This window comes from Neodiprion virginianus, chromosome 4 (assembly GCF_021901495.1).
Source record: "Neodiprion virginianus isolate iyNeoVirg1 chromosome 4, iyNeoVirg1.1, whole genome shotgun sequence".
Lineage (NCBI taxonomy): Eukaryota > Metazoa > Arthropoda > Insecta > Hymenoptera > Diprionidae > Neodiprion > Neodiprion virginianus.
Window position 1 is genome coordinate 39,948,515 of NC_060880.1, and position 21,739 is coordinate 39,970,253.

At 37.4% G+C, this 21,739-nt stretch overlaps 3 protein-coding genes across 5 annotated transcripts; all 3 read left to right on the forward strand.

The window, feature by feature from the left end:
- The first annotated feature begins 1,006 nt into the window (after positions 1-1,006).
- On the forward strand, positions 1,007-5,054 carry LOC124301830 (vacuolar protein sorting-associated protein 33B). Of its 3 annotated transcripts, none has more exons than XM_046757312.1 (7): positions 1,007-1,021; positions 2,036-2,303; positions 2,388-2,599; positions 2,712-3,218; positions 3,455-3,685; positions 3,750-4,075; positions 4,223-5,054. In XM_046757312.1, the coding sequence occupies exons 2-7, from the start codon at positions 2,146-2,148 to the stop codon at positions 4,484-4,486; spliced, it is 1,698 nt and encodes a 565-aa protein (XP_046613268.1). In that variant the 5' UTR covers positions 1,007-1,021; positions 2,036-2,145; the 3' UTR covers positions 4,487-5,054. The 3 variants fall into 3 exon arrangements, with proteins under 3 accessions (XP_046613268.1, XP_046613267.1, XP_046613269.1); XM_046757311.1 differs by lacking the exon at positions 1,007-1,021 and adding an exon at positions 1,822-1,916; XM_046757313.1 differs by lacking the exon at positions 1,007-1,021 and having other exon boundaries at positions 1,830-2,303; positions 2,712-2,796; positions 2,980-3,218.
- Positions 5,055-5,196: 142 nt separating this feature from the next.
- On the forward strand, positions 5,197-14,078 carry LOC124301838 (GTP-binding protein Di-Ras2). Its single transcript, XM_046757328.1, has 3 exons — positions 5,197-6,027; positions 8,605-8,823; positions 9,495-14,078. The coding sequence occupies exons 1-3, from the start codon at positions 5,890-5,892 to the stop codon at positions 9,726-9,728; spliced, it is 591 nt and encodes a 196-aa protein (XP_046613284.1). The 5' UTR covers positions 5,197-5,889; the 3' UTR covers positions 9,729-14,078.
- A 144-nt stretch (positions 14,079-14,222) lies between these two features.
- Positions 14,223-20,189, forward strand: LOC124302908 (doublesex and mab-3 related transcription factor 3, truncated-like). The gene is made up of 3 exons (XM_046759477.1): positions 14,223-16,320; positions 16,760-16,961; positions 18,195-20,189. Exons 2-3 carry the CDS (start codon positions 16,761-16,763, stop codon positions 19,308-19,310), a joined length of 1,317 nt encoding a protein of 438 aa, XP_046615433.1. The 5' UTR covers positions 14,223-16,320; position 16,760; the 3' UTR covers positions 19,311-20,189.
- The last annotated feature ends 1,550 nt before the right edge of the window (positions 20,190-21,739 follow it).

Genomic DNA, 21,739 nt, shown 5'->3' on the forward strand with positions numbered 1-21,739 from the left:
GGTTTTAGTGGACATTAGGGCTACTATCTGAGAAAAAATTCGCACCATGCAATCTCGTGCATATATTATATATGTATATATTTAATATGCAAATTGCACGTTCTGTAAATGGAAAAAAGTCACATTTCGAGGGTATGAATTTTTTCTCATATAGTAGTACTAATGCCTACTAAAACCTCGCAGTTATAGATTTTTTTGGAACATTATTACTCTTACAATAAAATGTATGCTGAGAATGTGTCCGAAACACGTGTATTTCAAATGGGGACATTCGCCCTTATACATGGATACGGGTTAAAGTTGAGATGAAAATGTGAAAAAATTGCAGAATTATTTGTGAATTATTCAAGTTTGTTTGAGAGACACACAAAAAAATAAATTATTATTATAATTATATATAATTAATAAATGTTAACACTCTAAATAAGGGACACCCTTATGTACATGTTTCAATACGGTCCATCGAAAAGTCCGTACTTTCCTTATTTTCCTTTAACTTTCATTATTCACTTGTGGTTATGTACAATATACGTACTTGAATTATTAAACATCTGAATACTTGCATGTAATTCGTTTATATTTGCCATTATACAGAAAGTGTAAATCTGTGTTTTCAACGAGTGAGTGACAATGAAAGTTTATTTCTGAACGTTTACAAGTCTACGTGATACGTAATGTTACATCAATAAGGATGAACATTGACCAGTGGACATATTTTAAAATAGTAGGTACTTTAGAATGTCATGGTTCGTGCCTATTATAGATTGCAAGGTTAGTGAGATATTGTCGCATGTGTGCGTAATTCGGATGTTTATAGCATCGTACTAGCGTTGGGTCAACCTTATCTTGACTGCGATCACGATCATACCGTCGTTAATGAAATGATCATAGTATCAACATCTAGCAATAAAAGCAACGATTCAAGCTCTCCGACATATACATTATATAAATTAACTACAGTATCAATTATGATTTATATTAATTAGGCAATAAAATTCCTGATGGAATCTGTCCTCACAAGGTAAGCAAATATTTCTGATCGCTTAGTTTTTTTTTAGATACCTACTTCAACGTTACAATACTAACGTTTGTAAATTACATCAAGCTTTCTCGAGTGGTGATTACCTCATGCATTTCTTTTAAGCATTACTGAATTGTTTATGATATGATACATTGGAAGGTTCCTGACATTAATCTTTTGATAAAGCTGCATGTGCTTAATGTGGATATTATTACAGACAATCAGTATATGGACTCATATCCCAAATCATAGTACATACTTACTGATTTATCACTTTTCCGGTAACGGAAACGGAGTTGTCATTTGTCATTGTCATGCCAAGACTCGATACGATGTATTTTTTTACAATTTTTCAGAATTTTATTCCAACTCACGATATGCCCAATGTCAAGAGTACGCTATCGTTAAGTAGCGTATACAACACAAAAAACATGTCAGTTGAATTTCGCGGCTTCATTGTCCTTCACCACGGAAAATTAATCAGAACTCTTTGGTCAGTCCTTTCCTTACGTCACCTTACGTGTCTCGCCGTTTTCGGATAAATTGAGGGTATGTTCCGAAATTAGCTGCCAGTGCTGTCAACAACCTTCTATTTCTTTTCCGCTGCCGAATTCGAGGGTAGCTCTGTCTCTGTCTTAGGGAGGTTTTAACATTACTAGCTAATTTTGGAACGCACCCGCAGTTGATGTGTAAAAATCAGTGGTCAGAATACAGAGTTTCCAGAACGCAGTCACGTGACTGATTTATTACTCATGAAAACTCATCGTCTTTCCCCCATAGAGAATAATACCTCTATGCTTGTCCCACTTGATGCCTTTGCGTTCGAAGCCTTAACCTATAAATTAGGATATGTTAACGTTTATCGTTAGTTTATTAAAAAAAGATTTCAGCCTAGGTAAAATAAATTTCTAACGACAGACACATGCTTCAATGAGAGATCACTTTAACGAAATCGTAAATCGCGATTAAGGCTCTTATTCCAACTACGAATGATGTCTATACTTTAATATTCAGGTAACTCGGGATTGCGAAGTTGTCCTTGTTAATTGGGCATCAGAATAAATTCAAATTAGAAAAGGGCACACGTTAAAACTAGGTAACAACACTATAGCAGTGCTGAGAGAATGGACATCACATTGGATGATCGCTTAGATACTCTGCAGCAGATAAGTCAGCGAAAGCTTGTTGATATGTTGGAGAATGTATCAGGAAAAAAAGACTTGATTATTGAGCCCAAGTTAATGAAAACTCTTGAGTGTTTTATAGGTGTTACAGCTCTCAGGTTTGTTAGTTTGTGTACGGACAATCGACACTGATGTGCTGATTAATAAAGTGTGTATCCTAATTAGTGTTCTCATCGTTTTAGGCGTTATGGAGTTGATAAAATCTTTAAACTTGAGGAGGGGCTTAAAGCATCCAACACCCAGCGCATATTTCTAGTATCCGGTGATCTAATCGCTTGCAAGAGAGTTCTTAACCAGATACACGCCGAGTTTTCCCAAAACCGTGGACTCTCGCATCATTTGCTAGTCGTTCCGCGTATTCCGGCTGCTTTGGAACTGTTGGTAGAAGAAGAAGGTGGAGATCAGTATTGTTGAAAGCACAGACTTTCGTTATATTTCAAAGTTTTAACGCTTCAGACTTTCATTCATTCCGAACATACTGAGCCCAATATTTTTCATATCCGCAGGCCTCCATGAGCTGGTTAAACTTCGTTCACTGTCCTGGGAATTCATTAGATCTGATGGCAATGTGTTATCACTGGAAACCCGGATGTACGCTGATTTGTATTATCACAGAGATACGAGCCTCTTGCCTGCCATTGCAAAGAACTTGTGGTCGCTACATATGATCGTAGGTCGACCTAAGGTCACCTTGTGTCTTGGCAAATATAGTAAAATAGTTTTGAAAATGACAGAATCAATGGAGGAGTATTTTTCGTCCCAAAATCCCGCCAGCCAGTGTGGTTGCATGATATTAATGGATAGAGCCCATGACTTACCGTCTGCTCTTCTCACCCCTGTTACATATTTGGGCCTAATGGGAGAAATTTTGGAAATTAAGGCTGGCACTGCATACTCAAAGGGCTCCCAGACCAAATTAAATCCAAAGACTGATCAGGTGTACGGGGAAGTTAGAGACAGACACTTTAGTCACGTTTTTCCATACCTTCGTGATAAGGCAAAGCTGCTAAAGTGTAAGATGCATTTTACGCAATACTTTATTATAATTATCAAGTATTTACAATATTATTTACATCTATTTACAATTAGATTGGCTCGAGACTTTCAAAATACTGCTGCAATGTTATTTAGTTCACAGTTTGCAAACCCTTTCGACCATTTACAATCTGCTTCAGTTGAGCGTCAAGTGGACAGTGTAAATTGGAATAGAATGCAGCTGATTTTTTAAAATTGAACATCGTATTTTCAGCGGAGCAAGAAGCTACTCAAACTATGCAGCTGGCAGAAATGAAACGCTATGTCGCAACCAGGCTCTCGAAAGTGACAGAAGCCAAGAGACAGCTGGGGTTTCACATTGCTGCATGTGAGACAATAGTTGGAGAGCTCGGAGCAGCTTTTGAAGCTTTGCAGTCAGTTGAAAAGTCAATACTTGAGTGTCGCAGGAGAAAGGAGTGTTTAGAATACATCGAAACAAACATAGGTAGCATTGAGCTTGTTTTTTGAGGCAACAAGATCGACTTGCAATTCCACATTCTCATTTTCAGATAAGCATCCTCTGCGCAGCCTCAGGCTGCTCGCATTGCTGTCTGTCGTTAGTGACGGAGTAACCCAAAGTGAAGTGAAACCGATTCAGACGGCTTACCTACATGCTCACGGTTATCAAAATATCCCCATGTTCTGGAAGATGGAACAGGCAGGACTTATCGCTTACCGAACCGATAACGTTCTCCAAAAACTTCCCAAGTGGAGCAGCGAATGGGCTACTGCTGCCCAAAGACTAAAACAACTCCCAAATCACACGAAACCTCTAGATCTGAAGTCTCCGACATGCTCGAGCTATGTTTTTGGCGGCTCCTATATTCCGACAATAGTTAGTGATCCATGATATACGGCTTTATTTACATATTTTCAAATTTCAGAATATACCTTTATTCCCTTCAATACTCTCCAGTATCTCGATTAAAGTTACTCGAATCTTCGACGGTTGAAGAAGACTCATTCATTTCCTTATTTTCAGGCACAGCTGACAAGGTTTATTCTCAATCAAGAAACCGACACGAAAAGTTTGAACTACTTACACAGTTTGCCGAATTTCACGTTAACCGGGCAACAGGAAGCCGTGCAAACGGGGCCCGTGATCATTTGCATTGTCGGTGGAATTACGTACGGAGAAATAGCGGCTTGCAGGCTGATAGAACAGTCAACCGGAAGCCGTTTCGTATTTGCGTCGGACACGATCTTCACGGGAAATCAACTTCTCGAAAGCATTAAGAATATCTAAGTATAGAATACATTTTACAGTTGCGCTGTATCGTCGAATAAAATTAGGGTTTTTTTTTTTTTTTTGGACATATATGGCTAATGAATTTGACGTATCAATCGGAGTCATAAAAAATCGTCGATTACTTTCATATAATAAGGCCATGAGTTTTTCGTACAGACGGGTATTAATTGTATTCGGTTGATACTACAACCGCGCCCACGTGTTTTCAGCGCAGGTACACGCATGTAACAGTCTGTGTACGTGGGGCATGAATCGAGGATCAGAATGCGCGTCTCTATGCGGCATATAAGATACGATGTCAACGTATAATAATAGCCGGCATTCGGACGAAACGGTTATTGATTTTTCTCGTTAGTTCTATCGTAGTGCGCATATGCACGTGCCTCCTACTCGAACGAAGGGAGTGATCAACCCGGTCGGCGGGAGGGACAAGAGGGTGCAGCCGTTACATTCGGTTAGCAAAATTGATTGTCAATAATCGAGTTTTGCTGGATAAAATTCAACGCCATCGAATCGCCCTGTAATAAGTAATTTGCGTAACAATAAAACCGGCGATAAGATCGTATCCGATTGTAATTATACAGTGAGAACGCACACACGGGGACGTCGTTCGCACTTTATTCTCCTGCGCACGTCCGTTTGGAAGCCGTCGTTTATGCTCCGTCGATAGACAGCTAGGGAGGAAATAAACGAAAGACAAAGCCGGCGGGTTACCGTTCAACGAATTAAACCTGCAATAGTAATCATATAAACCGAAGTGTGTTTGTTGTGTCGGGGTGTTTATAGCCGCGAATTACTGGGAGAATTTGGCGGTAAATAAAATTATATCCTTAATTTTGTTCGGCAGTATCGCGCATTCATCCCCATCAGTCGTGCCTCGTTTATTCGGGTAAAATTGAAAAAAAAAATAAGGGTGTAAAAAAAAGGCGCGAGGATCAATTGCCGCAAGTATTATTTCATCACATATGCGTTACTTTATCTACGAAACGCGCCCAACACACGTCCGTTATCCGTATATATATAATAAATTTTTGTCCGCATACAGAAAGTGTGAATGAACGAGCGCCGTGACGTACCCGCATCGATCGATTTGCCTTAAAATAACCGCGGCGTGTTTTGAACCCTGCCAATCGCACTGCATGTATACATAATTCGCGTCATAGCTACGTCGCTGAATCGGGGTTGAGGCAGGTCCTTCTCACTCGAAAACCCTGGGCTACGACGCCGCTGGCGAAGAGGATAAGGAAGGCCGGCTTCTCGCCCACCTCGAGACCGGTCGCAGGGACTTCGGAGGGCTTGAAGGGTGCGCACGAGGAGCCGCCACTCGGTCGGCTCAAGTAAAACACCCTAAAGCGACCCCGTTCGCCGGGGGTTAATCCGTCACGACGGCCGATGTCAGGATGCCGGAGCAAAGCAACGACTACAGGGTCGTCGTCTTCGGGGCCGGTGGGGTCGGCAAGAGTTCCTTAGTATTGCGCTTTGTCAAGGGCACATTCCGCGAGTCCTACATACCCACCATCGAGGACACCTACAGACAGGTATGTATTATTAGAATAATTCAACGCCGCTGCAGTTGCCATTTTCCTGCTCTTTCGGCAAGTAATACTAAATACAGTATATATTAGGGTAGTTCATTTTTTACCTTTTTCTAAGGTGCTACTCGAAAAATTTGTGACGAATACTGAAAAAAAAAAAACAACTGTCGTAAAACCTGGAGGAAGTAGAAAAATATTTAGATGTCGCTACCAATTATTGTAATATTTTATTTTTATTTTTATGTCTACACCTTACGGACTTACAAATATACATTAGTTTATTTTTTTCGTATCGTTGTCGAATTGATCATTGTTCGTAAAAATCAGCATAGAAAACAAAACTGGGACGTTAAGGTGTAGTGATATTACTCTTTCGGTAGCAAAAACTGTTGTCAAAATTTCTCCGAGATGATTAATCTTTCGGTTAAAAGACGATAACAGCCAACTGCGGAATTGTTAGGTGTAGTTTGCTGTTGATTGGTGAACGATTAATTGGTCCACAATACAAAGAAAAAAAAAACAAACTAATATATATTTGCCAGTGTCTACGCGTAAAAATAAATAAAAAATATTACAATAATTCGTAGCAACCTCGAAATATTTTCCTACCTTCTCCAGATTTGATCATAATTTCTTTTTTCAGTATTAGTCACAAATTTTTCGAGTGGCATCTTAAAAAAAAAAATTTTTTAAACCAACCTCCCTAATGTAAATGCATTATATTTGTATCAAACAATGTGGAGGTAGCGGAAAGAGCGTTGTCATTGTTGCATATTACACTGTTTCACAGCAATAGATAGAATAGATATAGATATTCAACCAATACATAAAATCGAATCGAACAATTTGAAATTCGCAAGAGATTTTTAGATTTTACTTAACATTGAAGATACTGAAAATGTTTAACCGCGGTCGGTTTCTTCAATTTTTATTGTTTGTAAGGCTAACAATTGATTAAGGCATGGTCGAGTAAAGGACAAATGAAAAATCATTTTTTAGTAAAAAATATCGATGCGTTTAATGTTACAGTTCGATTTATAGTATTTTTTACTCGATGAAAATTATATTTGGAACACAGCTAGTATTCCAGATTTTCACGAGCTTCAAGTTAGTAACATTACTTTAACGAAATATTGGACAAAAAACAAAGAACCATTTTCCAATTTTAGAGTGACTCAATGAGCTGGATTTTTTAAATGTGAAAGAGACTTTCTTCATTATACGGTTTTCTGAATTTCAAACAGTAAAAATTTGCGAAATAACGGTTTTTCTCAATATACATCCTGCATCGTAACGTTACTAATTTCAACGTGATATATTTTCCCATTATCATAGCTTAATATGAAATGACCGTGGTTCGGAGTTTCTTTCGAATATTCCTTCTTATTTACCACTTTCGATCAAACATATTTCAATTTTTATACCAATACCGCCTAGGAATGATCGTTCAATTTCTTCCATACGTATTCTTCGGTTTTTCCACATCATATATAAACAGAGACGAAAATCGAATTGATCGTTTTATGACAATACTTTCAAAAATGTGCACATCTAGTATGGAATCGATATAGATCGTCGTACCATTTGCAATAAAGGCCCAAGATCCATCTGTCGGCTAAATTGTATCCCATCCGAGCGTAATTTAACCGTATTACGTAATTTACGACTATTTGCACGGCTGGCCTGACAAAAACCTTTACTACCACTGGTTGGCGATGCCGGATTTTCTAATATCTCTGCTTCTTTATCGTTGTACAGTTCACGGATTCAAAGTGTGACTATAAATTATAATGCACATGGCCTTAAGGTTATTTTTTTGTCTATTCAGCAAGTCGGCGAACGGTGTAGGAAATAATTAGGAATAGGTATAGATGTATAGCTGATATCATCGTGATTCAAGTTTGTAGAAACACTCTTCTTTTTTTATAAAAAGTCTCATGCCCCCATTTCGCAAAGATTTATACTCGTATCTTGAATTGCCATATGGTACCACGTTGACTTGTCTGAACTGAGTTGATAACGGCCTGTACAGTCGTAGTTTTCTTTTTCTTCATTTTTGTTTCTAGATCTTTTCTTTTCCAAGTATATACCAAAAGTAGTTAACTCTCAATTATTTTTGATAGAAATTTGTGATGGTATGTACATAAATAGTAGCGATATAACGAATATAAATTTTTAAGTATTCGCGAATGCTAATATAGATTTTTAAATCTGGCGCCATTTCTCTGTGGCTAAAAGTTGACAATTGACTGACTGCACCATGCAAGTCGCACGCGCCGCTTGCATCTTATTCCGGAAATTGTCGAGCTGATCCGAACCGAGCTGACTGCTTGTTTGATTATTTAACGACAAATTGATAACGGAAATATATTGATCTAGAGGTTAGAGTGCGATTCAAACGTGAAGACAAACTTTCTTAATAAACGTTCATTATCAAACCAATGTTTTCGTCTTATTTGATCACATTCGCAAAATATTCGCACGATTTTTGCGAATTAATGAGTGTGAAGATGATTGATAACGATTCAATGAAATAAGATGGAAAAATGAAATATTTCTTCTTTTCTCTTCTATTTACAGGTGATAAGCTGCAACAAAAACATTTGCACGTTACAAATCACAGACACGACTGGATCCCATCAGTTTCCAGCAATGCAGCGGCTCTCCATAAGCAAAGGTCACGCCTTCATCCTCGTTTACTCAGTTTGCTCGAGGCAAAGTCTAGAAGAGCTTCGACCAATCTGGGCAGTGATCCGGGAGCTCAAGGGTCAAGACGTATCTCAGATACCGATTATGCTGGTATGTATGTTTGATGCGACATATGATTGCTCTGATCGCTAGGAATGCTCTGATCGCTAGGTTGAAGTTCCAAATTTAAAAAGTTCCGGAAGCGCCTAATTCCGAATTATTTGCTGGCGAAACTTGACGTAAAGAAATCAAACTCTGAAGAAACAACAGAGTTTCGAATGGTCGGAAACCCGACGCCTCAAAGTTCTAAAATGCAAGTTTCCGAATATTCAAGTGAAGACGGGGCAAAATTCCGAGAAATAAAAATATACTCACACAGTGTAGTTTACTCAACAAGTGGTTGTCAAAAATCAGAAAAAATGAAAATCCGAATGACCAGGATGCCGAACGTAAAAATATGGAAAATCTAAAACAAAGAGAGATCAAAGTGGTGAAATTTCACCAAGTCAGAAATTCACAGAACTGAAAATCTTGGATCACCCAGAATTTCGACGTTTCATATAGATCAAAATTCTCATTTTCGCATTTTCGAAAGTTTGACCTTTCAGAACTTTGAGCATCGGATTTCGGACCATTCGAAACTTTGATGTTTCGTCAAAGTTCGATTTCTTTACTTTAGCGCTTTCGGAACCTTTCAAGTTCGGCATTTCTACCCCGCTCCCATCGATTCATTTCCAAAAAATGTAACGGTATCTTTTCTTCACCCTCTTCTAAAATATCAGGTGGGAAACAAGTGCGACGAGAGTCCGTCGGTCCGCGAGGTGTCGATGAGCGAGGGCGCAGCAGAGGCGGCAAATTGGGGTTGCGGCTTCCTCGAGACCTCGGCGAAGACGAATCACAACGTGAACGCGCTCTTCCGAGACTTGTTGACATTGGAGAAAAATCGCACGGTATCCCTGCAGCCGGTTCAAAGCAACAACGCGATAAGCCTTAAGGAGAAATGTGCCGTTATGTAATTAAGTTGTAAGTCGCATTACAATGATAATACGCAAACGGTAAACACAACCGCCTTGCGTACGTGTGTGTCTGTGTGTGTACAACACGACGCAACACAGAGATGAGCCCTGCGATTCACCCCCGGATCATCGGTTTTCTCCCAGCCGTTTTCTCCTCTTCTGAAAGATTTATTCCTGTATAAATTATTTCATTTATCCTGCGGATTTACATAACACTTAGAATGTCGCGAACCCCGCGACTAATTGTAAGCAGCGAATAAATATAGTCTAGGTTGAGGTAGGTTCTCGACTTCATAGGCATACCCGGTATGAATTATTCATGGGCTACCGTGTATACCGTGTATCATATCTTTTACAAACTATGTAGATATTCGATCACGTGCCGGAGTTGTATGCGGAAAACGTATTCGCTGACAGAGCATATAAGAAAAGTACCTATCGGTGACGATAAGTGGAGACGACTACGTTTCCTTGTACTTCGTTAATTAGAACTTGCGGTTTATTCTCAAATTACAAATAATCCCGTCGTTGACTAACTTTTCTTTTTCACATCTGCAAGATATATTTCATTCCTGTAATTTGATGAATAAAAATTATTTGCGGGGGTGTGAATGTGGGGCGAAGGATATACGTGAACGAAATGAAGAAAGAACGCGACTACGTGAATATTTATATAAAATGTTATGCGTATATGAATCACGTGACAGTAATCGGTAGAATAAGAAAAAACCACAATAATAAATAATAGTAATAATAATAATGATACTATCAGTAACAATAGTGATAATAATATATAAGGTAATGGGACATATAATACAGTAGGTCACTCGACATATTACGTAATATTTAATTATATCGTACTTAATTATGTTATAACCAACCCCGTATGAACTTACATGTAACTAGAAACTATCCGACCCAGGTTTAGGCAAATATTGTTACAATTTCTTTCATGAATTATTAATTATTGTGATCTCCGCGTTTTTGATCTGACTAATCGATTTCTTATCAATAATCCCTCAACATTGAGTTAATATTCTTTTTTTTTCTTCAAAAAACTACTCAACAACTCGCGTATTGGGATCCAACATGTGATCTTGTTGACTTAATTTTGTAACATCAAGTTGACGTGTTTTGAAAAATGTGACTAAAAATTATCATTACAATTAAATTCGATTTCTAGCTCGAGTAGTGTGTTATGCATATTTTCCATCGCCAAATGGCGCCAATTCCGATATTTTGCATCTCACCATTTTCTAAATTATATTTCTCGAGTAAATAATTTATCGGTGTATTATAGAATAATCGATATTATAACACGTAGCATAGTCGAATTCAGAGACGACGACACAATTGGATGCGGGTAAATTATCATACATGCGTGTCGCGTGATAAAAATTTCGTAGTTCTTCTAATTACTACTAGACGACGAATTCTATTTAACCTGAGAGGTAAAATAAAAAAAAAATAATAATAATAATTCCAATCGGAAACACTGCATCATTCGGGTTTAATAATTTATAACGTTAAACGTAGTAATGCATTTTACCCTTGGTCATTTTGGAGGAAAAACCCGCTGTAAAGTTTGAGCGTAAACACTTGCTCTTGTCTGTAATTGTAGTTGATATATATATTTATCTAGCGTGACGTTATAAAAAAAAAGGATAAACAAATAAGCAAAAACAGCGATTATAACAGCGACGCAATTTTTTCCAGTAAATTGCAGTAAGAAGATTAAAAAATTGTTACAAGATTGGTTTTTGTTGAATAGTTGTAAGGTTTTTGTATAATAAATAACGCGCTATTAGGGGTTTCTTATATAATTATATAAACTACATAAATAATAATATTATTAGTATCAATAATAAAATAGTATAAATATAGTTTATGTATTACGTCATAGAATAGAAATTTATAAAATACGTAATTACTACTTATATTTTAAACGCCATTCGAACGCAATAGAAGTATGTAATACACATATATAGAGCGAATTAGCAGAGTGCAGTATAGAGTCTTGAATAGAGCACTGTACCTATAAATACGGACTTAGCGGGCTGTTACGGATATTTAAAAAATTTACAATCTCTATCTTATGCAGTTATTACAGTTTATAAACGAGTCGCAAAGAGCTGATGTGCGGTTATACTAGTCGCTGTATTACACATACACGAAGGTTTACGTAACATGTGGCTTATACGTGTCTGTTTGGTTTCTCATCGTTTTCTCGTATGTATATATTATATATATTATGTATATTATATAGATCAACGTGATTTTTTAAATCTATATTATATATGTATAATATTATACATGGCGTAAGATATTTTTAAAGAGCGGACTTCACACATAACGCGATTGAGGTTTATTTTTTATCAATTGCTGCGCTGTATCTACGCTTTGATTCTTTGAAGAACAATTTTTTTTTCTTTGTCCACCTTGACTTCTTACCTGCATAAAATGTTGTTGCATAACTATAATGTACGCATGTACTTGCTGCAATCAAAACTGAAACATGCGCGCGATGTCTTCTACGTCGGTATAACTGCATATTTGAATTCCTGAATTTATTAACAACGACGAACTCGTTATATTACATATTGTTGTAATATCAGTTCTTTCCGAAATTTACAAACGATGCTATCATATCTTATTACACGTATAGGTATAGTTCTTTATATATACATACAACGTATATTATGTTATATTATACACGAACTCTCAGTGAAAACAATATTTTCAACTTTCATTATTTCTTCATACGTGTTGCACACTTTTTCAACCATATTTGTATGATTGTATATTTTATACAGTATACGCGGCCTACAACGTCTATAGAGTCGATAATTTCTATCCGCCGAATGTTGAACTATAATAGTTATTATGAGAACAAGCGAAGGAAATGAAGAACGAAAAAGATAGAGAATCAACGATAAAACATAAAGCGATACAAAAATGAATTTAAAAACAAAATACGACGATTTAATATCTATTACATACATTCATAGATATGATAAATTATACCTTACAAATATAACGCAATTACACGTCGCTAAAGAATGGATTTTAATCACTATATGATACTATTATAGCAAATTAACGAGTAATACATATCTGATAATATTCCGTACCCATTGTTTGGTACCTGCGTGTGCCACTGTACAATTATAGTATTTACTATACCAAATGCACAAAAGAATTAAGAGAACAAAAGAGAAGGGGCACCAGAATTCCGAAGAAACGACGAGGGTGAAGATAAGAATGAAAATGAGTTGCACATGCCAAGAATGAAATTAATTTAAAATATACAGATGTTCTGATCTCGGGGCCAATTGAGAGTAAGGAGATGACGTGAAAAAAAAAATATATATATATATATATATATATATTCTCGACATATCCAAGGGAGGACCTGCACTACGATATACATATAATATATGCATAGGTATGGAAAATCGCGGGCGCGTTAAATCTGTAATGCCTATATAACTATATACAAATTATTATTATACTTATAAATTCACGTTATCAATATATATTTATACATAATATGAGTAATTGTATTATTATTTTATAAATGGTTTCTTTCCAAGATTATTTATATATGTATTCAGTTTATCGTTAATCTGTGCATACATATAATAGTTACAATATCTGTGTATTATATTATTTCCTCAAACTTAATGCATTAGCATTAATATACTGGATCGTTTCGCGGAAATGTAGCATCAACAATTTGGCGCAAGCAGGGCAAATAGACGCCTGCGTTTATGCAATTCAAAATGGGGATAACGAAATCCGCCTAAATTTATGCAATTCAGGATGCATTTCACACAAATGTACTTCAGGTTGCATATATATAGGCGGATCCTTTCCTTGTTAAATTGCTTGTACCAGTGACATTTCCACGAAAATACGAAGTAACCTGGTATCGGTGTGTATATTTATGTTACGTACTCTTGTGCACATCCTCTCCTCATCTTCACGGTATTTTTATAAAATTCGAGCTGTGCTGCACATCGTATAACCCCCCTCCCCCCCCCGGCCCGGACTCGGTAGCGATTATCCCGTTGATTGCTCCGGTATCTGAAAAATATCATTTCCGCTCGAACAACATGAAACGAATATACATAGAATATACACAATGCTGAAGCATCACCGTTAAAGACCGTCACGCACGCACGTGCGAGGTATTGGTACGAAACCTGAAGGAAATTTATATCTCATAGTTGAAAGATTATAAGAACCTTGTTATTGTGAACAGATAGCTGCTGAATATAGTAGAGGTGAAAAATAATGAAAATGATAAAAAAAAGGAAAAAAAAAAAAAATAATAAACGAATAAATAAACAATTCTATGATCGAATCACTGTATTAATATTATATTATAATATAAACACAAATTGTTGACGCATATGTTATCAATTGTTTCTTAAACATAGTACATACCTATACAATATAGTACAACTCATACCTTATTGTACGACGCGCGAAATTTTCAAAGCACAGAGAATTTATCGAAAAATATATGTAAGGTGTAGAAATTACAGTATGATTATACCTATATATGTATGTAGAAATTTTAATTGCACTCGGTTATTCGTGCACTTGACAAACAGTAATTTGAGAAGAATAAATAGAAAAAAATAAAAAATTTAATAATAACTAAATGAAAACATAATATAGCGGGGAAATAGAACATGGGAAAACTATTCAGTGGTGAAATGGAATAAATTGTTGAAGAAAGAAAAAAACAACAATTGTATACTATAAATATTTCCCTCTCTCGATCGTTAGGGACGATTTTTTTTTACATTAACCCCGGGTATACGAGCGTGTGATTTATTTATTTATTTTTTTTTCTTGTACATACATTTAATTATATATTTATATGGATTTGTACATATTATAATGAACATGCATAGTATGCTCGTTTATTTAACGTTGATTTACCTCGAAACGCGATCCATCTGCGAAAAGTGATGTAACAACATCGGAGAAAAGTAAAAGTTTATAATTAAATGACCATCGTTACAATGCTTTCCGACACATATCGATATATCATGGTGTTAGAAAATACGTTATACATACATGCGTACATGCGTATAATTTTGTTCGACGAAACCGTAAACTCACGTAATTTGGACGAACACATATTATGTAATTATAATTATGTAAGATATAAAGTTTTTTAAAAAAAATTTTGTAACGGCGATTAAATTTTCTATATATTTTGACTGTTATTCCTCGTGAGAAATTGTAATGTGTTAAATGATGATATGATATAATACGATTGTGAATCGCAGTGGGATTACATATTACATAATATATTCTCATGAATTCGATGTTATGCGCTGTTTGAATCAACTTATAATATATGATACATATATAATAACTATACTTATGCTGCTTTACTTTTTCGACATTTATGCTCGTTATGTATTATAATTTTGCATTGGCGTGATATAGTATAGGTATATCAATGGGTATACGTATATGTATTATGTAGAGGTATACACATGGTTTGAATATTATATCAACTATGTAACTAAAATATATATATGCAGGTACATATACGGTTGAAAAATTAACATTTATGTGTACCTCATGTGTCTCTCTTAATCTTGCATCGTAAATTTTATCGCATACTGCAGGTGTTTTTGAAAAGTTTTTTAACAAAAATTACTGTATATTTCTCTAAGTTATAACGAATAGGAAGAAAACGTAACGAAGACAAAGCGCTCACTATTACCGCATTATCACGTATTGAGAATAATATACATAGTAGAATTGAAGAAACACATATCACTATAAAAAATCGATATACATATACATAATAAATGTATATTATATATTCTAGTACATTCCATACACAAATGTAAAGATTGAGCCTCACATGAAGTTTGACCACTTATACCCATACATATACCTATTATATAATATAAATAAATAAATCTATTACACTAGAAAAACTCACTTATATAAATACACAAATATATTAAACTATTACGGATTGTTATTCGCCACGTTCTGTACCGTTGTAAAGTACTCACATTATATAATAACGTATTATCTTGGTTCTTGGCAAAATCTTTATTTCACCATTCTTTAATTTCCCGTACAGTAATTCGAAAAGCTGCACAAGCTTTAATAACGAAGATGAAGTTGATAATAGTCGCAAAATCGAAAAAGTAGTGGCGGTGACATAGCCCGTGACGCTGGATACCGGAGGGATGGACCAGAACATATGGGAGGAAGTGAAGGTAAACAAGCCGGAGCCAATCCGCCTGCGAAAGGGTGGTCCGCCTGGGGATTCCCCCAGACTTTTGATTGCCGCGGGAAAAACGGCGGGACGAACCAGACAAGGATTGGTGGAATTCTTTGGGAGTTCGGTGGAGGTATCGAAAATTGCACGCGCAGGATCGGCTGCTCCGACACCACCGTGATGATACCCTCGGATTTAACCTAATGCCGTCGAGTAAAGCGGCGGAAGCTGAAAGTCGAAGACCAGACCGAAATATTTAGTATAACGTATAGACCTTTCGTTTGGTTACCGAAGGTCTGGCATACGATACTCATTTTCGAGAGTGCTGTGAGTACGAAAGTTTGTCGCCTTTTTTCCATCCGTATAATTGTCGATCTTTTACAACTAATGCAGTGAATATAAAGTCTGACTGTAGAACGAAAAGAAACTATAAACATTTAACAAAGTGTACGTAACGATGTGCGCATTTTTGAGTCAGACGATTTTCGTTTTCGATACAAATCCCTGAGAATTTAACATTTTTCAAGCAATTTAGAGTTAGTCTTTGAAATTTTTACGATCTTTGCGAAGTGTTGCTATTTATTTTCAAATATGTCAGTTGATCGAGATTTTTTTTTCGAAGACTCAGATTCTCACACATGAATTTCGATTGAAGATGATTTGTTCTGAAATTTGATTATGAAAAGGGGCCGACCATTACGAGTTTTGATTTAGCAGGATTCATCTGCTTGTTGAAAATTGAAAATTTGTTTTCTTTAATTCACAGAATGCTCCGTGGCAAGACGAAACGTCTTGACGAAGAGACGCGCGATTCCGACAGCAAGCAGAGGAGACCCAAATGCGCCCGGTGTAGAAACCACGGGCTGATATCCTGGCTGCGGGGTCACAAACGTGAATGTCGTTATCGGGAGTGCGTGTGTCCAAAATGCGCCTTAATTGCCGAAAGGCAACGAGTGATGGCTGCCCAGGTATTTCGCTTTACCCTTCTCTGCCTTATAAGTACAACGTCAGCGTTTGCTTGCTAGCGGATTCTGCAGTTTTTTTGCCTTCATTGCAAAAATCGGATAGCCGATTGGACATTTTATGTTGATTCCTTTAGAAATTTTCCATTACATTTAAAAATAGGAGAGCCGCGTGTACGCGATAAAGCTATGAAAGCGTCTGAAGAGCTTGTCGGAAAGTTGAGAGTTGAATCCATTAAGCGCGGTGTAGCATTTCGTAGGAATATTACACTGCGCGTCAGTCAGGGGTTTGTGTACCGATAACATTACGACGATACTTGATACTGAATCCACAGATAGACGCGTGAATTATGAAAGGTTGGAGGCAGAGGTTTCACTCGGTCAGGTTATTGATACTATTTAACTGGTATATACTGCGCCAATCCTCGTCCCACTATTAGCTCCTATTTATATTGCACCCTGATTTTCAAAACCTTGACAGATATCGTTTACAACTAACATAACGTCATCAAGGCATATATGTTTGGCATTTGTACGAGATTCGAATTTCATACTTATACGGGTCCGAGTTTAGACTTAAATGTATTCAAAGAATCGGTCGTGCGCTCTGGTATAAAATTGTCACTGCACTTAAAAATTAGAAACAAGCTTTCGAAATTGTTGGTAAAAAATGTTTGCTAGGCTGAATGATAGAAAAATAAAATACTCTGGCGTTTAATTTCATTTTCTCGATTGTAATAAACTGTTGTTACGAGTTGCACGGATTTCCTGCAATGGAATGCTTATCATAAAATATAATATTGTGTAACAAGGAAGCAAACTCGGTCTTTTCGGGAGCGTAAGCTTGCAGTATAAGTCGTAAGTGAGCCGAAGTCGAATACTGTGAATACGCGAGGCAAAAAGACCGTGGCCTCCTTATTGCACACGATTCTTTACATAACAAGAGTATATTATGCGTTTTTTCGAAATACGAAATTGAGGTTAGAGTCGTGTAACGTTAGATTTGTTCGCGACAGCGCATGCGCGGAGTGCAGAAGAAACCCCGTTTTTCACACTCCTAGAACTTGAAAGTGGTCTTTTCAGCACTCCGCGCATGCGCATTCACGGACTTACTCTACCGTCATAGAAACGGGTACTTTGCGTACAGAAAACAGGCATGAAAAAGCGCGTAAAACATGCGCACGTTATACAAATAGAACGAATAATCTCAGAGCTTTATTATCGAACGTATGTTTGAAGGTTGCTCTAAAGCGACAGCAGGCAGCGGAGGACGCGATCGCTCTGAGCATGGCGAAGGTAGCAACGGGTCAAAAACTGAATCGTCTACCGCCGGGAAAAATATTCGGAATGGCTGTGACGGAGCCTGATGCTACGGACCCGATATCGAACAACAACTCTGGCATGTCCAACAACGCAGCAGACAGAGACAAAATTCGTCAGAACGCCACAGAAAATACAGAAAGAAAAACGAGCTCTGCGGAGGAACCAGCTGGTCAGTGTGGAATCCTTCCGATCGTCGACCAGAAGACAACCAAAGCTTCGCGGGCTTCGAGTGCCTCGGAAGTATGCCCTGAAGTTTGCCCTCAGTCTGCTGGTGAACGTTCGAATTCACAACGGTATAGAACGCTGCTGTTCAACGTAAACAAAACGCACGGAATTGAGAGAACTGAGTCAGCGGATTCAGGGAAGAAGCTGGAGGACGGAAATGATCCGGGATCGACCGTCTCTCAGGCGTCTGTCCAAACTCTCGCCAATTTATTCCCCAGCACAAAGCTCTCGGTATTGCAGTTGGTGCTTCAGCGATGTGGTCAGGACCTGTTGAAGGCCATCGAGTACTTTGCCGCCCAAACGGCTCTCGGGGCTGGCACCGCTTCCGGTTCCGCTTTCAGGCCCGTGCAGAATCTCAACGGCGGGATTAACCAGCCAACGCAAAGCGTCACTCTGCAGGGAATCCAAGGCGTGAACCACGGCCTCCAGAGCAACGTGCAGCAGCAGACGACCCCGGAAGTCCCGAATTTCTTCACCTTTCCGCCGACGTACTCGAACTTTCCCCGAAATATTTATGGCGACAGTTACTGTTTGCTCAATATCGTGCCGGAGCAGTTGCAGCCGAAGAGCTCCAGCACGGAAACGGCGAACTTGACGCTCGCTAAAACCGGAAGTCCGCAGGAGGACAGCGTTGCTCTAAACGTTCAGTACAACAACTACTTCAATTCCAATATTCAACACCTTCGGGAACACATGTGCAATCAGATGATCGACCCGCACAGACAAGGCCTGCTTCATCTTCCTCCAATTTTACCGGGAATACCTTGCGTGCAACCCAACTGTGCGCAATGCTACAAATTCCCATAAATCCGCGGGTGGCAGTGTGATATGAACTAGACTTAAGAAGTTAGAGAGTTATTATTGGTACGAACAGATGGAAAAGAGCGTGAATCGTTCCTATTATGTATATTAGGGTGTTCCAGTGAAACGTAAATTTCGATTTTCTACCACCATGGTATCCCTTAAAAAGTTCATTTGGTTTAAAAGAAAAGTTCTGTCAAAAGATCGCGCTCGGTTAATTTGTCAGCTTTATAAATTTTTTTAAATTTATGAAGTATCGTGTATAATAATTTTTTTTTTTTATTACTTTCATCAATCGTAATATCACTTTACTTCGCAAAGAAGACCCACACTTGTAATATCAAGACTTCACCTGATATTTGAGAAGTGCGTCTGTGTGACTTTCTCATCATTAATTCAATCACACAAAATAGTTATAATGCAATTTGAACTTTTAATTTAGGAGAATAATATTCCTGGATGAAATATTGTTGTATTGCGGATCGTGATCTTTGGATTGAATATAAATGTCAGGAAAGAAATAATAATTGAAGTGCTACAACGTGCTTCTTTACAAATTCGAAAAAATATGAAATCTTCCACGTAACGAAGAACGCTCATCTTTTCACAGAATATTTCTTTTGAACTAAATAAACTTTTTAGGGGGTGCGACGGTAGAAAATCGTAAATTATTTTTTTCTGAAAATATGTATTGACGATAGGTATATCGTTGTATACATCGTCCCGGGCACACATTCTGTAGCTTCATCGCCGTTAATGAAAAATTGTTTCTTTTTGATACTGTATTGTGCCTAATTGGTAAAATTGTTGTGAGTAATTGTTTCATTGAGTGATTCGGAAAATTGTTTTGCATCATGGAAATTGTTGCAATAATACACGACACTCCTCACGGTTGATATAGCGTTTCATTTATATTTATTTCGTGGATTCACGAATGTTAATAAACAAGTGTGGAAATAGAATCGACCAATTTTCTTACCTAATCATGCTATGGTGAATACTTTTTTTAGTAACTGTCCTGATGAAGATGTTGTGTCAATGACTTCCAAAGTTGGGTACAACAAATTCTTCTTTCGTTGAATTCATTTTACGCTCTACAATTTTGCAGTGCAAAATACACGAAAAACAATGCAAAATGTTATACCTGAAGAAAACACAAGAACCGGTCGCTACGGATTGGACAACAACGTTTCTTTGTGAAAAAAGCTAATGAATTTGTCAGTTCCGATAGTTGGGATCGAGGCAATTCAGAAGTAACGAAGAATAGTCGTAAGACAAATAATTGATAAGTTTGCATTGTTTTTCGACTATATCTTTTTATCTATTGCAGAACGCAGATCATTATGACATGAACATGGCGAAAAGGAATTCTCAGAAGCAAGCTGATCCTAGTCTTGATTACAATTTCATCATTTTCAATAAAAAAGAATCACATCAATTGCGACAAAAGCCATTAATTCCTTCAGTTTGTTTTCAACACACGTATAGTTTCCTACGAAAATTATTCACACACATGTACACTTCGCGTCCACTTCAAAATCGTTTGAGGTGATTTCCCAGGCCTCTGAACGTGGATATTTAGTAAAACTCGAAGTTTGATTTCCAGGATATCTTTCCCGTACATGTTTAAAAATAGAAGAGACCTAGTATTATAATTGACAGTAAGGATCGTGCATTATCTCGCCAGCATTTCTGGAATTCCAAGATCTGCAATATTGACAAAATTATGTTCTTTTATATCGACATTGCTAAAAGATTGTTCATAGATTCTCTCTCTTAATTTTCCCCACAAACTGATGAGAATATAAATTTATATTGAAACTTGTCTACGGATGAACAAATTTCTGGATTCATTTTTCGATCTGTCACGCGAGGAAATCTTTTTCCATAGCGTCGTTGGCTCGGCAGAAATAATCAACCTCTGATAATAGCTACGGTAAATCCCATCGTAGAAAAACATCGGACTACCCCAACACACATATACGGCTCCAGAAGTTCGACGATAGAAGATCCTCCACAAATGTAAGAGTAGATCGCGTTTTCCCCTCGGGCGGTATCGGCTTTCGTATGTTTAGTAATTCAAAGCACACCGCAGAGGGTGGATGACTGGGGCTACCTCGTTTTCTCTCTTCCAAAACAAACCCCTTCGGCCATCTATCACTTGATATCACTTGATATGGGTTACTAACTGTATTTACCCGATCAATTGAACTTTTCTAACGCGATTATTTCTGCTCTATTACTTTTACAAACAGAAGCTTTGGTTTGGATTGGCACCGAGCGCCGGAACGCGGATTCGAACCTCGACGTGTTTCGTTTACCTTATCTGATCGTGTTATTTCAATTCTTATTGGACTGAGACGCATTGCCTCGTAGAAAAGCGGATTTCGGATAATACGACATCATTCGAATCATCCTAATATTAAACTGCACCT